Source organism: Pituophis catenifer, unplaced genomic scaffold, assembly GCF_029215685.1.
Source record: "Pituophis catenifer annectens isolate HBS135680 unplaced genomic scaffold, rPitCat1.0.hap2 SCAF_8, whole genome shotgun sequence".
Taxonomy (NCBI): Eukaryota; Metazoa; Chordata; class Lepidosauria; order Squamata; family Colubridae; genus Pituophis; species Pituophis catenifer.
In genome coordinates this window covers 3,593,960-3,611,206 of record NW_027256888.1, presented here as the reverse complement: position 1 = coordinate 3,611,206, position 17,247 = coordinate 3,593,960, and the positions used below count along the sequence as shown (strand labels likewise).

Here is a 17,247-nt window from a genome sequence, read left to right as displayed (position 1 = left end):
ATTTTCACCCACTTTTTTTGGGGGGGGGGGGGGGGGAGATGCAGTTCATACTCCGAAAAATACGGTATTGCATTTCCTGAATTTGCTTCGAAGGTCTGTCTGTCCCTCGTACGCTCCGAAAGGATTGCAAAATGCAATCTCAATTGTACTGCTTTCTGCTCTCTGACATTGTTGTGGCCCGTCAGTGGCCTGTGCAGCTAGTAGCTGATTCCGACAGTGAGGAGGCTGGTGTGGTTCTGCGCCAGCAGCCTGTGCAGCTGGCACTCAAGTCAGACAGTGAGGAGGCTGGAGAAGATGTGGTGCCAGAGGCGGGGATTCAGCCGGAGCCTTCAGAACCTCCAGAAGCTCCCATAAGTGAAGAGGACGAAGAGGAGGAGCCTCTTCTCGATGCACGGGCGCGCAGAGGTGCCAAAAGGCAGGAGTGGCTCCTCAGGAGGAGGTCTCCTCGAGAGTAAGGCTTGGGGCTAATTGGCCACTCCCTTAGCCTATTCAAGGAGGAACGCCGATTGAAGCAATTTGCAGGGAACAACTTCGTTCACTCTCCTTCGCGTCTTGATCTTAGTTCTCTGCAAATTGCTTCTGGGCTTTCTGCCAACCATAATAAGATTACGATGATTTATTCTTTGGATTCTTATAGGCTGTTAAGAAAGTTAATTAACAGCCTTTGTTTGAAAAAGACTGATTGAATTTAGTAAACTAAGGTTTGTACAGACTTTGTGTGTGCCGTGTTCTTTGGGGTCCGTAGCTGGGGCAGAACAGACATCTCTGTTTTTCCTTCCTTAGTCACATCGATGTTTCCCCCCCCCCCTTTTTTTCCCTTCCCTTCCAGGTATGGCTTCACAAACATGCGCTACATCGCATCCCTGATTAGCGGCGTTGGCATTTTCATGATGGGGGCCGGTCTCTCGTGGTATCACGGGATTATAGGGTTACTCAATCCTCAGCCGATGGAATCCCTCCTTTGGGTACGTTTTGTGTTGAAATATTGTTTTGGCTGGATGTCTTGCGTGTGATAGCCATGAAATCCCCCCCCCCTTTTAAATATCAAGACAACAACGAGTCAAGGAAGTTGCTGAGATGAAACTCTCTATGGAGCAACAGATAGCCCTCGACTTATGACCACAATTGGGCTCAAAATTTCTGTTGCTAAGGGAGACAGTTGTTAAGTGAATGCTGCCCTTGGTTATGATCTTTCTGGACATGATTGTTAAGTGAATCTGACTTCTCCACTTCTGACTTTGTTTGTCAGAAGGCCACAAAAGGGGATCCCATGGCCCCGGGACACTACAACTGTCATAAATATGAGTCGGTTACCAAGCATCTCAGTTTTGGTCATGTGACCAAGGGGACCGCGTGAAGAACCGTCCTCTTTTTTTCAGTGCCGTTGTAACTTCAAATGGTCACTAAATGAACTGTTGTAAGTCAAGGACTGCCTTTATTTCTCTGTGGATGAATGTTCAGCAGTTATACATCATTTTGTCTCTCACACACACACACATACATTAATTTTGGGGGCGATGGATGGATGGATGGATAGATAAGATTGATCACTCGATCAATAGATAGATAGATAGACAGAGTGGCTATAGATATAGAGATATATAGAGAGATAGGTAGATAGATAGTTAGATAGATAGATAGATAGATAGATAGATAGATAGATAGATAGATAGCAGCATGGAAGCTTCCGGCCTCATACAAACAGACAGACAGACTAGAAATATAGAGGCAGAGATAGATATATAAGATAGATAGATAGATAGATAGATAGATAGATAGACAGACAGACAGACAGACAGACAGACAGACAGACAGACAGACAGACAGACAGACAGACTAGAGATATAGAGACAGACATAGATAGATAGATAGACAGACTAATGATATAGATAGATGATAGATAGTCAGACAAACAGACTAAGATAGATAGATAGATAGATAGATAGATAGATAGATAGATAGATAGATAGATAGATAGATAGATGGCAGCATGGAAGCTTCCGGCCTAATACAGACAGGCAGACAGACAAATGAACAAACACATATTCAGTCATTTATTTGCAGCCTAAATCATGCCACTATAGAACAAGGAAATCATTGGTGCTCTATTACACTGTTTGGGGAAATAGTTTTAAGATGGAGAGCAGAGTGTCTCTCTAGATGTCTGAAGCTTACTGACCACAATGCAAAAATATGTAGAAAGGATTTAATCCCATCTCAAGATACAGATAGTTACTAGTATGACGTATACAGATTATTATTATTATCTCTTTTATTCATTAAACTTGAAACTCAGTCAACCAATCATTTAAAAATGTGTCACAGATACCATTGACTGGCACTGATGACTAATACGGATGCTGCCAACATCCTAGTTTTATCATTATATTATTATTATTATATACTTTATTCATTAAACATGAATCTCAGTCAACTGAACATTCAAATTATTACTATGATGATGATGTTGATTTACTTTATTCATTAAACATGAAATTCATTCAAATGAACATTCAATAATGCATCACAAATACCACTGACTGGTGCTAATGGTTGATACAGGTTGCTGCCAGCGTCCTAGGGATCAACCAAGCAATAATAAGTATTATTATTATTATTGTCTTCATTAAAATGAAACTCAGTCAACTGGACATTTAAAAATGTGTCACAAATACCATTGACTGGTGCTAATGGTTGATACGGGTTGCTGCCTTATTATTACTATTACTATTATTATTATTATTATTATTATTATTATTATTATTATTATTATTATTATTATTATTATTATTCACAACTAATTTCTCTTTTTCTTTCTCCTATCTCTTCCTTTCAGGCTTACTGTATTTTAGCAGGATCTTTGGTCTCAGAAGGAGGTACGTCACCTTCAGAAAAAAAATGTGTCAAATCTTACAAGTATGCAGTAGTTTTTTAGGCAAATTAAGTCCTTTACGGATGTGAGCATTCTAACCTGTCAGAATACTGTTGTTTAATACCTACAAATAAAAAAACTCCCAATATTAAAAAGATTATGCAGTATCAGGATATATTCCAGCAATCTCTTACATGGGCATTTTTTCCGCAGGCTGGTTGGTTTTCGATTTCATAGCCAGCTATCATCACCCCAATTAGCAATTTTAAAAAACCCACATACAATAGACACCATATAAATACCACACCCAAAACAGCCCAAAGCCCACACTTTGCTAAGAGAGAAGTTCCCTGAAAATGGGCTCCGGCACAAATCTTTGAAAGATTAAATCTCTGGCCCCAGTGACCGACTAGATCAGATTGGATCCTGGTTAATTGTCTGTTGGCCAGAAAGAAAAGGACTTGATGTTAGGGAACCCAGTGAGTTTCTAGAAAAGAAAGGGATGGAGGCGTGAAGGAAGTCCATGAAATCCTTGATTCCAGCCCAAGAATTTCAGTATCTCTCAGGGCCCCAAAGCTTTCCCACTCCAGATTATGTTCAGCTGGTTCTTGCTCGTGAGATCATCTGAACTGACCCCCTTTTTTCTCCAGGTTTAAACCGGGAGGGGAAGCCAAAATGGAATTGGCCAACTTAGAGAAATCCCAAGTCTTACGTGCCACCAGAGGGATAACAATACTGAGAAAAATTCTTAGAATTATATGTTTTTATGTTATTTGTTAAACTTTCATGCAAGGGACGCGGTGGCTCAGTGGCTAAGACGCTGAGTTTGTCGATCAAAAAGTCGGCAGTTCAGCGGTTCGAATCCCTAGTGCCGCGTAACGGGGTGAGCTCCCGTGACTTGTCCCAGCTTCTGCCAACCTAGCAGTTCGAAAGCATGTAAAAAATTGCAAATAGAAAAAATAGGGACCACCTTTGGTGGGAAGGGAACAGCGTTCCATGCGCCTTTGGCGTTGAGTCATGCCGACCACATGACCACGGAGACATCTTCGGACAGCGCTGGCTCTTCGGCTTTGAAACGGAGATGAGCACCGCCCCCTAGAGTCAGGAACGACTAGCACATATGTGCGAGGGGAACCTTTCCCTTTACCTTAAACTTTTATGCTTCCCATCTCACTGATCCAGCAACTCTGGGCTGGCGGCTTATAATAGAAGCGCAATATTGAATTGTTTCAGGGTTGCCGTCTCATTTTTAAGTGATAATTTTTGTAGATTCTTTTACCAAAATTTTTTTTTAAAAAATCTGCGCGGGTGGGAATGTGAGACTTTTTTCCTGTCATCTCCTTTAATGAAATAATTGTGTTGGTGCTGTTGCAGCTACTCTTCTGGTAGCCATCAACGAAATCCGAAGGAGCGCCCGAAGCAAAGGACTCACGTTCTACCAGTATGGTATGTAGATTTTAATAAGGCAGGAATTGGCTCAACCACGTTCTTTTTTTTAATGCACTTTAATAACTCTTTTAATAATTTACTGTATTTTTCAGAGTATAAGACTTACCTTTTTCCCCCCTAAAAGGGGGTGAAAATTTAGATGCGTCTTATACACCGAATGTAGCCCCACCCACCCACTGGCACCCACTTTTTGGGCTCTGCCTCCCAGCAGTTTACCTCCTTGCAGCAAGCAGCAAGAAGAAACAGCCCATTTCAGCTTCAGCACAGCCTAATTAGCACAAGTTGATTGGATCGGCCTCCCAGCTCTCAGCTGTTTTGCTCTCAGCTGTTTTGCACAGGGTTCTGCTGTTTGCTGCAAGGAGGTAAATTGCTGGGAGCAGATTTTTTTTTTCTTGTGCTAATCAAGCTGTGCTGAAAACGAAAATGAAAGTAAAGCAGGCTGTTTGTTGTTTGCTGCAATGAAGCAAAATTGCTGGGAGGCAGAGGCAGATTTCTTTTTCTTGTTTTCCTCACCAAACAAGGTAGGTGCGTCTTATAGTCCGGAGCGTCTTATACTTTGAAAAATACGGTACGTACAGGTAGTCCTCGGGTTACAATGGTTTATTTAGTGACCGTCCAAAGTTTCAACGGCACTGAAAAAAGCAACTAACGACCATTTTCCGCAGTGACAACCTTTGTAGCGTCCCCATTCACGTGGGATCAAAATCCAGATGCTTGGGCAACCGGTTCTTACTTACAACCGTTGCTCACATCATCCTTTTTTGCGACCTTCCGACCAGAGAAGCCCGATTCACTGAACAACAGCGTTGCTAACTTCTCAGCTGTGGGGATTCACTTAACAACGGTGGCAAGAAAGGTCGTAACATGGGGCAAAACTCACTTCACAAATGTTTCACTTTAGCGACAAAAATGTTGGGCTTGATTGCGGTCATAAATCGAGGACTGGCTGTATTGCAAAGAAGGAAATGATTATTATGACAGTTAAAACCTATTTGTATGTGCCGCTCTGGAATTGTATCGGTGTACTAATTTCTTTTTAATGTTCAGTTATTCAGGCTTGCGATCCCAGCACAAATGTTGTGTTGTTAGAAGACACGGCAGCAGTTCTTGGCGTGACGTTAGCTGCTACCTGTATGGGGTTGACTTCTCTAACAGGTGAGTCCTTGGGTTATGTGAAGAGCAGTAGGTGAAAGCTAGAGTGGATGTTCTTATATGGTAACAAAGCTGGAATCATTTGTCTATAATTAGCTGAATGAATTATACTTTCTGGGTTTTTTTATATATAATTTTTTTTTAGTGAGAAAGTGAGAAAGAGTTTATACAGGATTAAAAGCTACTGAAACAAAAGATTAAAAGAAAGTAAAAAGTATTAAAAGGAAGGGGGGGAATGAGAAACATTGGAAATCCAAGAAAGAAAAGAAAAGAGGAGAAAGAAAAAGACAAGAGGAGAAAGAAAAATGACTAGAAGAACTTACTTCTGATCTTCGTTTGGGTGGTTTAGGGGTGGGGAATTGTGGTGGGTGGGTGAGTGTTTGGGGATTGTTACGTGTGTTGGACCTGGTCTTTGGGTGTTAAGTGAATTTCGTTGTATGGGTATACTCTGTATACACGTACAATGACAATAAAGTTATTATTATTTGGAGCAGTTACAAATGTGATTATTATTGTCCCCCAAATAATTATCATGGTTTTCCAGCTAGGAACTCGAGACTCCAGGCATGGGTATCATTCTGTCTTCTGGCTCTATGGACTGGTTTCAAATTGTAGAGACGTCCCCTCTTGATGCCACTTCCAGTTTCAACTCAGTCCTGAGCTCATTAGGACGTACTCTGGGGTTCTCTTTAAAATTAATCGCAGCAATTTGGCTGATAGGATTTCTGAGATGGATAAGGAGTTCGGTAAAGTATAGAAATTTTCAGTTTGATTGTAAGCCTTTGGTGAGCTTTCCTCATGGCTTGTTTAAGGCAGCACGGAGCCTTGAACAGTAAGGAGGAAATGGTTGGGATTTCAGGATGGTTGGTCAGAACTGTGTCCAGGAAGAGAAAATTTTTGGATTTGTTGTTTTGGTGGCAAATGGTTGGGGCCTTTTTGTGGGAATTAAAAGAATGGAATGAAATGAAATGAAGTTCAATGCAATGCAATGCAATGGAGAGAAGTGAAATGAAGTGAAGTGAAGTGAAGTGAAGTGAAGTGAAGTGAAGTGAGATGCGATTCCCCCCCCCCCCGCCCTGCTTAATCCAGTCTAGTCAGACAGCTGAGTAAATAGAATATAAAATTCTTTATTGGCCAAGTGTGATTGGACACACACAAGGAATTTGTCTCCGGTGCAGAAGCTCTCAGCGTACATACAAGCAACAAAGTGAAAAAAAATCATGATCGTAATCATAAAATGCAATCGTCATAAATTATAAGTCATTGATCGTTGTAGGATACTAAATAAGCAATCAACATAAATCGTGAGATACAACAAGAAGTTATAGTCATGAGAATCGAAGGAAATAAGTTATAGGAGAGATGAGAAGGATAATAAGTAATACAGCCCTACTAGGAGGATAGGATAGGATAGGGAAGATAGGATAGGATAGGAAAGGAAGGGGAAGGAAAGGAAAGGAAAACAGAGTTGGAAGGGACCTTGGAGGTCTTCTAGTCCAACCCTCTGCTTAGGCAGGAAACCCTATACCAGTGGTGGCGAACCTTTTACTTACCGAGTGCCAAACAGGAACATGCTTCGCGCGCTGAGCACGCTGGCATGCTATCTGCGCTAACACGCGGCTCCTCCCCATGTGCTGTGCGCGCAACCTCACTATCTGTGCATGCATGTGGTTTTCGCGCACACAATGCACACGCACAAACGCTGCGCAGGCGCAGGAGAGCTCCAAAGACCAGCTGGGTCCCCTGAATTGCACGCACGCGCACCAGAAGCCCGAACACCAGCTGGGGGGCGCGCGCATGCGTAGCTTCAGGTGAGTTTGGTGACGGCTCGCGTGCTGGGAAAAATGGCTCTGCGTGCCATAGGTTCACCACCCCAGCCCCTATACCATTTCAGACAAATAGTTATAAGGTGGTTTGACATCTCGGGGCATAAGACAGTGTTGTGGGAATTAGTTGTTTAACAGTGATTTTATGTGGCGGGGGAAACTTTGTGTCTGGTGGTTACGGCATACAGCGCCCTACAGCATCGTCTTGAGGGGAGAAATTGAAACAGTTTATGTCCAGGATGTGAAGGGTCTAATAAATAATAAATAAATGCATTCATCTTTAAAATGGCACATGCTTTAAGCTGGTGTCATTTTTCCTCCCCTGGATATGCTTGTGGGGTAGTTTAGGAAGAACTTGAGATGCCTTAGCTTGTATCTCCCGATAGCTGAATATTTATTTATTTATTTATTTATTTATTTATTTATTTATTTATTTATTTATTGGTTGGTTGGTTGGTTGGTTGGTTGGTTGGTTGGTTGGTTGGTTGGTTGGATTTATATATGCCGTCCTTCTCCAGAGACTCAGGGCGGCTTACAATGCGTTAAGCAATAGTCTTCATACTTTTGTATATTTATTTATTTATTTATTTATTTATTTATTTATTTATTTATTTATTTATTTTTTGATTTGATTTGATTTGATTTGATTTGATTTGATTTGATTTGATTTGATTTGATTTGATTTGATTTTTATACCGCCCTTCTCCAGCAGGACTCAGGGCGGTGGACAGCCAAAGTAAAAACACAGCATACAAAATACCTGCTTAATAGGGCTTTTGGCCCCCCCTATGCGGTGTTCTTTTTTTATACAAAGTCAGTTTATTGCCCCCACAATCCGGGTCCTCATTTTATCTACCTCGGAAGGATGGAAGGCTGAGTCAACCTTGAGCCTGGTGAGATTTGACCTCGCAGTAATTGCAGGCAGGTAGTGTTACTTAACAGCACTTTAGTCCGCTGCGCCACCAAGAGATACCGAAGAATTTCCACTTGTGATATTCATTGGGTGACTGGGTTGTGGGTTTTTTTTCCCCCTGTTAGGTAACCCCTACTATGACAGTTTGGGCTCTCTGGGCGTGGGAACTTTGTTGGGAGTTGTGTCGGCATTCCTCATCTACACTAACACAGAAGCTCTGCTGGGCAGATCCATCCAGCCCGACCGGCTTCAGAAGTTGACTGAGTTACTGGAATGTGATCCTGCCGTGCGGTAAGAGGACTCCATCGGAGAACCCATGGAGAACGATGGATTGGCTATAATAGACCAGAATAAAAATTGGAGCAGAACGTTGAAAATGTGGAAGGGAAATTACCAAGAGAATCTTTCATCGATCAGGATTATTTATTTTTATTTTTATTTATTTTATTAAATTTCTATACCGCCCTTCTCCCGAAGGACTCAGGGCGGTGAACAGCCAGAAGATAAAACACAGGAAATACAAAATCTAAAATAAATTAAAACAGATTAAATTGAACTGTGGGGTCCTTGATGCTCTCTGAGCTGGGTTGTTTTCTGAATCCGAGGGGGAAGACGAACAGCTGAGAGAGAGTGGGAGAGTGGCTGTGGAGGAAACTGTGGAAAGGCAAAGCCAGGCTGGGCAGAGCATGGGAGAGGTAGAACAAGGGAGAGGGAGTTCAGATGAGGGCCCACCCCCTCCTCATCCTAGCGTGTGCAGGGAAGAACGGAGAAGAGAGCAACGTGGGTTGCGTGGCTTACGAGGGAGGAAAGGGCCCCCGATTCCCTTCACAAGGCACGCTCTTTTGCTTCCTCTCACCACCCTCCTATTTATCTCAGAGCGATCCATGATGTCAAAGCTACAGATATGGGAATGAACAAAGTGAGATTCAAAGCAGAAGTGGACTTCGATGGGCGCGTGGTCACTCGGTACTACCTGGAAAAACAAGACATTGAGCAACTCCTACAAGTACGTTAAACTAACGCATAGCTTTGGACAAAATCTTGCCTCATTCAGGTGCAGTGATCTTTGCACTTTACTCAAAATGGGGGGTGGGTGGGAAATATCTGGTGTTCTAGAGATTAATTTTGCAGATTGAGTCTCTCGATGGCATTCAGCCCCCTAGATTTACACGTATCAACACCAGTCTACTATCATATCAATTTTTTTTTTTAATGTCACTTCGGTAAACTCCGGTGGGAGAAAGCCTGGGAAGAAACTTAAGAGTGAAGAAATGAAAATCTTTGCCAGACGATAATTTATCCATCCTTCCTTCCTTCCTTCCTTCCTTCCTTCCTTCCTTCCTTCCTTCCTTCCTTCCTTCCTTCCTTCCTTCCTTCCTTCCCTCCCTCCCTCCCTCCCTTCCCTTTCCCTTCCCTTCCATTAACCCTCCTATCTCTATTTCCTTCCCTTCCCTTCCCTTTCCCTTTCTCTTTCCCTCTCTATTTCTTTCCTTCCTTCCTTCCTCCCTTCCCTTTCCCTTCCCTTCGCCCTCCCATCTCTATTTCTTTCCTTCCTTCCTCCCTCCTTCCCTTCCCCTCCCCTCCCCTCCTCTTTCTTTCTTTCTTTCTTTCTTTCTTTCTTTCTTTTTCTTTCTTTCTTTCTTTCTTTCTTCCTTCTTCCTCCTCCTCCCTCCCTCCCTCCCTCCCTCCCTCCTCCTCCTCCCTTCCCTTCCTCCTCCCTCCCTCCCTCCCTTCCCTTCCCTTCCCTTCCCTTCCTTCCCTTCCCCTTCCCCTCTCCCTTCCCTTCTTTCTTTCTTTCTTTCTTTCTTTCTTCTTCCCTTCTTTCTTTCTTTCTTTCTTTCTTTCTTTCTTTCTTTCTTTCTTTCTTTCTTTCTTTCTTTCTTTCTTTCTTTCTTTCTTTCTTTCTTTCTTTCTTTCTTTCTTCTTCTTTCTTTCTTTCTTTCTTTTTTCCTTCCTTCCTTCCTTCCTTCCTTCCTTCCTTCCTTCCTTCCTTCCTTCCTTCCCTAACCTTTTATGCCTTTAATTTGACGGCAGGAGATCCAGCAGGTGAAAACTCTAGAAGATTTAGAGGCATTTATGCTTAAACACGGGGAAAACATCATTGACACATTGGGAGCCGAAGTGGACCGACTGGAAAAAGACCTCAAGGTAAGGAGTTAGCGGCCGGCCGGCCCAACAAACAATCGTACAAGTGAATAAAATGTTAAGTTTGACAGTCACATTGGACTGGGAAAAATCCCTGTTGGCTCTGAGAAGACAGCAAGCGTATTTCGGGAGAAGAAAGAAGGCAAACATTGGCGTTCCGTTTGCTTTAATTGGCGTTCAGCTTTTGAACTAGTTTGCTTTTACTTTGACTCCAGACGACACGTGTTTTGGGGCAGAAGGTATTGGGAAATTGTCTTGCGCAGTTCCCGCGACGCAGCGCAAACGATATGGCTGTTCTGACCCAGCTCCCCAAACACCTCAAACCCTCTGTAGTTGAAGCAATGATTCCTTTATTCGGAGTGCCAGCAGCCCCAGCAAAAAGTTTCTCTTTCACCGCAGGCTAACAAGTCTGTCCAGCAGGGAGATGAATAGTTGTCTGCCACATCTATTCATCTCCGCCCCCTGCCTTTGATCCCCAGAGCTAGGGTGGGGCTTCGCTAGCAGCAGGACCGGCCCATAGATTTCCACTACTCTCCTCTCCTCTCCTCTCTGTGCATCCGCATATCGGGCACTGGACCCAGCTGTTCCTCCTCTTCCTCATCAGCCACCTCCAGACAGATAGCCCAGGCTCCGCCTCTCTGTATCTCTCCCTCTCTCCCCCTCTCTCTGTATCTCTCCCTCTCTCCCCCTCTCTCTGTATCTCTCCCTCTCTCCCCCTCTCTCTGTATCTCTCTCTCTCCCTCTCTCCCCCCTCTCTGTATCTCTCTCTCTCTCTCCCCCCCTCTCTGTATCTGTCTCTCTCTCTCTTCCCCTCTCTCTGTCTCTCTCTCTCTGTATCTCTCTCTCACCCCCCCCTCTCTCTCTTCCCCTCTCTCTGTATCTCTCTCTCTCTCTCCCTCCCTCTCTCTCTCTCCCTCTCTCTGTATCTCTCTGTCTCTGTCCCGGCTGCTTCTCCATCCCCCACCATCCCCCTTACCTTCTCAGGCCAGGCGAGGAGTGACTGGGAGCGGAGGGGGGGGGCGGAGCCAGCCAGTGGTGGGATCACCCGACAGGGAGCCATAGCAGAGGGCCAAAAGAGCCGCATGTGGCTTCAGAGCCACAGGTTGCTGACACCCGTCCATGGGGAAGCCAGATTCGCTTAACAACCGGGTTATTAACTTTTTAACAGCTGCAGTGATTCACTTAGCAGCTGTGGCAAGAAAGGACGTAAAATGCGACAAAACTCACTTATCACTTGTCTCGCTTAGCAATGGTTGTGGTCGTATGTTGAGGACTACTTGTATAGCGTCAATTGGGCATGAATCCTTGGAGGAAGATGAAGGGATGAATAATAAAAAATAATGCACACACACACACATTCTCTCTCTCGGTTGCTAAGTGAATCACTGCAGTTGTTAAGTTAGTAACCCGGTTATTAAGTGAATCTGGCTTCCCCGTTGACTTTTCCTTGTTGGAAGGTCGCAAAACGTGACCCCTGGGACACTGCAAAAACCAGTTGCCAAGCGGTCATAAGTCACTTTTTTTCAGTGCCGTTGTAACTTTGAACAGTAAGTGAACTCTGCTGTAAGTCGAGGACTACCTGTATATACACCTGTGTGTCTGTGTTTGTGTGTTGAAAACTTCAGTACTGATAACGTGCCATCTTCTTTTTTAAGCCAAGTAAACGTAATTCATTCCATTTCAGAAACTGAATCCTGAAGTACGGCATGTAGATCTGGAAATACTGTAGCCTTCACGGAATCAACTTCTTCAGATCTCTCTCTTTTTTTGGGGGGGATCAGCTTCTTGGGAGGACAGGCCCCCGCGGAAACTTCGGAGATCTCCAAACGTCATTACCTTTTTAAGTTCCCTGATTTTTCACGCCGATCGGTTTGCATCCAGATGGGCGATGGCTTTCTTTTGAACCGGCTACTTAGAGCTGCTTTTACTGCCTCTTAACGTGGATCTGTAGAACATTTGCAACTAGACACTTTAAATAAGTTATTTACATGTCCGTTTGGCGGGCGGGAGGAAAATGTACCCTATATATTTTATTGCCCTATTTCAGATATTTTTAATGTGGTTTGCAGAACCATCCCCATTGGAAGACTGCGTTTCTGCTAAGAGTCAATTTGAGGAATTCTAGTTTTGTAGTCTTTTATCTGCTATTTCTTTTCTTTTTGTCCCCTTGTCTGAATTTGGTGTCTGCAGCGTTGCCCACTCTTGTTCTCCTCAGATGGTTTGAGATGATCACTTCCAACCTCTGGCTCAGTGTTAGGATGTTGGCAAAGTCTGTAGCTTTAAACCACATGATCTGGAGAGATTTTTTGGAGATTTCCCCCCTATAAACCATGTACATAAAAGTTGCAGATTTTGGAATTGTGGTGCTGGAGCGGTACTTGAGATCATTTAACAGGTGGGCTTTGGAAAATTTGGAAGGTATTTAAATCTGCGTGCTCATCTTCCAGCTGTTGACCTTGCGATATCAAAAGCTCAAACCCGAAAATCACTTCTTATCATTTGGCTTGTTCTTAATCTCCGTTGTGTTTTCCTTTTGTGTGACGATGGATATTATTATTATTTTTTTTGTGTGTGTGGGAGACACCAAGAGGAATATCAAGAGGAACTTTCCAGATGTTCAAACTTGTCCTTCTCCAAACCTTGGCGCCCTCCAAGCATGGCGGACTTCAAGGGCCGCCCAGACAAGTGGGGGAATTGTAAGGGAGCACATCTGGAAAGTGCTCTAGATCGAGGGAGGGTTGGAAAATATGTCATAAATCCTAATTTCTCACCGTCGGGTAATGCTCGTCTCAAAACACTGAATTTGTTTTCGAGTAGCGTCTTGAAAGTAATGCCTGATAACTTAAAATACATTTGATTTTTTTTTAAAAAAAAAAAAACAATTAAAATCGTACTAAGATGGCCCCAAACAGCATCTTAAGGAACTGTTTGAATGTTGAATGTATTTAGAATTGGTTGAGTTTGAGGAGTGGGCAGATTGGAGAGTGAAGGTATAAAATACTTCTTCCTGGGGAATATCGGGACGCTGCTACTAAATGTAGCAGCTCTCTGGGTTACTCGGAGGAAGAAGAAGAAAAAGAAGAGAAGGGATGCCTGGGCATTACCTGTGGTGGGTTGAGATCCAAACTGCCAATGCTTAAACTGGGCAGATCATGAGCTAATTGGCTTTGAAGGGCCTTTTTCCCCCTCTATAAATAGAAAGTCAGGAAAAGTGTGCTGTGAAGTTTACAGAGATTCTCAGTCCTCCAAGACATGGTTGTCCCAAAGGTGCGTTTTTTGTTTTTTTTTTCCAAGAAGCAACTGGACTTCCTGGTTTTTCTTTTGAAGACGTTTCGCTTCTCATTCCAAGAAGCTTCTTCGGCTCCGACTGGATGGTGGGGAAGGGAAGGATTGATACTCCTTGCAGAGAGCTGGTCATTTGCATCCTTTTTAGAGAGTCATTGAAGCACTTGGAGGTTTATCTGTGTCCTCGGGGTCAAATGGGTGGGGAGTCCACAACGCAGTCCTTTCAGCAGTTCCAAGAAGGTTCTCCACACCACTCAGGTGACCCCGAGGACACAGAGAAACCTCCAAGTGGCTTCAACGACTCTCTAAAAAGGATGCAAATGACCAGCTGTCTGCAAGGAGTATCAATCCTTCCCTTCCCCACCATCCAGTCAGAGCCGAAGAAGCTTCTTGGAATGAGAAGCGAAACATCTTCAAAAGAAAAACCAGTTGCCTCTTGAAAAAAAAACAAGAAAACACACCTTTGGCACGTGTGCTCTGAAGCTAAACCACGCATAAAGATGGCGGTTGACACATGCATTCACATGACTTGTGGAAGACATGATATATGACCCGGCCACCTTATCATGGCGAGGTGGCATCCGTCTGCAACCTTGGAGCCACAATGCTTAACTCACAGAAGAAAAAACGCAATCAGGGGGGCCGTGGCCGTGTGAGAAATGCACAACTTCTGTCGCATCTCGGTGTCATCAAAGCACCAATAGCAAGTTTGCAAAAGAAGCTTCAAATCTTGCACGGACTTTATCAACCTATTGAGAATTCCTTTCTGAGAAATTTTTGGCCCGAGGGAAAGACCTATATATATATATATATATATATGTCTTTGGTTATTCGGGTTTTATCCCGTGTAAAATTGGAGGTTTCTTGGCAACGTTTCGACGAAGTCTCATTCGTCATCTTCAGGCTGGTGTCTTCGGCTTCGTGCTTCTAGGAGCAATGAAGACACCAGCCTGAAGATGACGAATGAGACTTCGTCGAAACGTTGCCAAGAAACCTCCAATTTTACGCGGGAGAAAACCCGAATAACCAAAGACCTACATACAAACACCCGCGAAAACCTCAGAAAACAAATATATATATTTGGGAGTTTGGCGTCAAGTACGTTTGGGTACGCAGACATAAATTTTCAACCCTGTTTAAAAACAAAAAAAAAAACCCGTGGCACAAATTATGTGTGGCGACCAAAATGTGCCAGGTTGCTTTTAGTATGGAAAAAGAAAAACAATCACTTACTTCCTGCGTTCATAGCATTTTGACCTTTCTATGCATGATTTGAATGTGTAATGATGCTATTTTATTTTATTTTATTTTTTTAAGTTTCAGGAAAAACGGCTGTACATAATGTAATTAGCGTCTACCGATAAACCTTGTTCTGTACATTTAGAACGGAAGGCGTGTCTCCTTGTTTTCGGTCTTCGTGGGGGAAATTTCAAACTGAAGCCGGGTTCCCACAGACCCCTAAACGTCATTCTCTTGACTTTGATTGATGCCACAGAAAAATCTAGACGTTCTCATCTGTGGACGGCTTAGGGAGATGTTCAGGAAACTAATCAAGGACAGAAGCAACCTAGAACTAAGGAGAAATTTCCCGACAGTCAGAGCAATTAATCGGTGGAACTACTTGCCTCCAGAAGTTGTGAATGCGCCAACACTGGAAGTTTTTAAGAAGAGATTGGACAACCATTTGTCTGAAGTGGTGTAGGCTTTCCTGCCTGAGCAGGGGGTTGGACTAGAAGACTTCCAAGGTCCCTTCCAACTCTTATTAGTCTGTTATCTCAGTCATCTCTGCCTTGCACTTTGATCTTCCATGGATTTATCTGCAGAACACGAAGCTGATTTTGAGAGAATATTAGGAATTATATCCAGGGTGTGTGTGTGTGTGTGTGTGGAATCCCTGATCTATGTACTTACCAAGGGATCCAAAAACTTATAAGTACAAGCAAGTGCAAGACCAGATCTCTACTCCAGTAGAGTGGAGTGGAGTGGAGTGGAGTGGAATGGAATGGAATGGAATGGAATGGAATAGAATAGAATAGAATAGAATAGAATAGAATAGAATAGAATAGAATAGAATAGAAAATACGGAATTGAATAGAAAATATGGAATGGAATAGAATAGAAAATACGGAATTGAATAGAAAATATGGAGTGGAATAGAATAGAAAATACGGAATGGAATAGAATAGAAAATATGGAACGAAATTGAATAGAGAGAATGGAATGGAATAGAATAGAAAATACGGAATGGAATGGAATAGAAAATATGGAATGGAATTGAATAGAATGGAATGGAATAGAATAGAAAATACGGAATGGAATAGAATAGAAAATACGGAATAGAATAGAATAGAAAATACGGAATGGAGTGGAATAGAAAATACGGAATAGAATAGAAAAAAGGAATGGAATAGAATAGAAAATACGGAATGGAATGGAATAGAAAATACGGAATGGAATGGAATAGAATAGAAAATATGGAATAGAATAGAATAGAATAGAATAGAATAGAATAGAATAGAATAGAATAGAATAGAATAGAATAGAATAACAGAGCTGGAAGGGACCTTGGAGGTCTTCTAGTCCAACCCCCTGCTTAGACAAGAAACCGTATATAATTTCAGACAAAAGGTTATCCAATCTCTTCTTAAAAACTTCCAGTGTTGGAGCTTTTTACAACTTCTGGAGGCAAGTTGTTCCACTGATCTTTTTGGGCATGCCGTGGTGTAGCATCGTCTCCCAGCCCACTCACTCACAACCAGTTGTGTTATTTTCAAAGCACAGGTCTCTTGCTACTCCTTGCTCAATCAAAGTTCAATTTCACACCGTACAAGGACTCAACGACACATAATTCGTAAGCAAACATACCAGACAGGCAGTGTTAAGAGATTTTTATTTATTTTATTGTGCATTGTTATGCAACAGAACAAATGGATCGAAAGCATATATAACTAACCAAAACCCACTATTAACACCACCCAAAGTAGTAAAAATCCTAGTAACAAAAAATTTCCTTATAATTAAAAAATAGCACTGTTGTTTTTTTTTTAATTGCTTTATGCTTCCTGTTTTTACTTACCAGAAAGAAATGTCGCTTGGTGTCATTTTAAAAAAAAAATTCACATATGCTATAGAAAATTTTTCACCAAAACACAACTAGGCTATATTACATTGTTCACTTTGTACAGCATCAGGATTTTTTATTTTTTATTTATTTATTTTTGTCTATCCCTAAGTTGTGATATACCGGTACCTTATTATTACACCAGACAAATTCTTCATATAATCAACTTACAACTTTTGTTAACAATAAAATATATCGGAAGGGATGAATTCTAGGCCACGGCAATCCACAAATATATTACCCCCCCTAGAAAATGGAAGGAAGTCACGTTGGCACTGATGGGTGCATCGCAACAATACATAAGAGAGAAAAAAAAAAACCCAGCTACAAGTAACGCGAGGAAGATTTTGCAATCAAGAGTGAGTAAGGCAGCGGATTCCTTCCGAAAAGGGCACTGAAATCGTAGACTGGATTCCATTGCAAGTTGGTCACAGATGCATTTCGATCCTGCAGTTAAAACTAACCAGGTTTCTCTCTGGGATTT

The 17,247-nt window shown here is 42.5% G+C and overlaps 1 protein-coding gene across 1 annotated transcript in view; it reads left to right on the top strand.

Annotated features, from left to right (window-relative positions):
* Window positions 1–13,732, top strand: part of SLC30A9 (solute carrier family 30 member 9) — a 30,403-nt gene extending 16,671 nt beyond the window's left edge. The window contains exons 11-18 of the mRNA XM_070949221.1: window positions 830–965; window positions 2,837–2,876; window positions 4,247–4,318; window positions 5,369–5,476; window positions 8,338–8,503; window positions 9,089–9,218; window positions 10,247–10,360; window positions 12,042–13,732. Of these exons, the coding sequence (XP_070805322.1) occupies window positions 830–965; window positions 2,837–2,876; window positions 4,247–4,318; window positions 5,369–5,476; window positions 8,338–8,503; window positions 9,089–9,218; window positions 10,247–10,360; window positions 12,042–12,086 (811 nt within the window). The 3' untranslated portion in view covers window positions 12,087–13,732. The remainder of the gene's footprint in view (window positions 1–829; window positions 966–2,836; window positions 2,877–4,246; window positions 4,319–5,368; window positions 5,477–8,337; window positions 8,504–9,088; window positions 9,219–10,246; window positions 10,361–12,041) is intronic.
* Window positions 13,733–17,247: the final 3,515 nt, after the last annotated feature.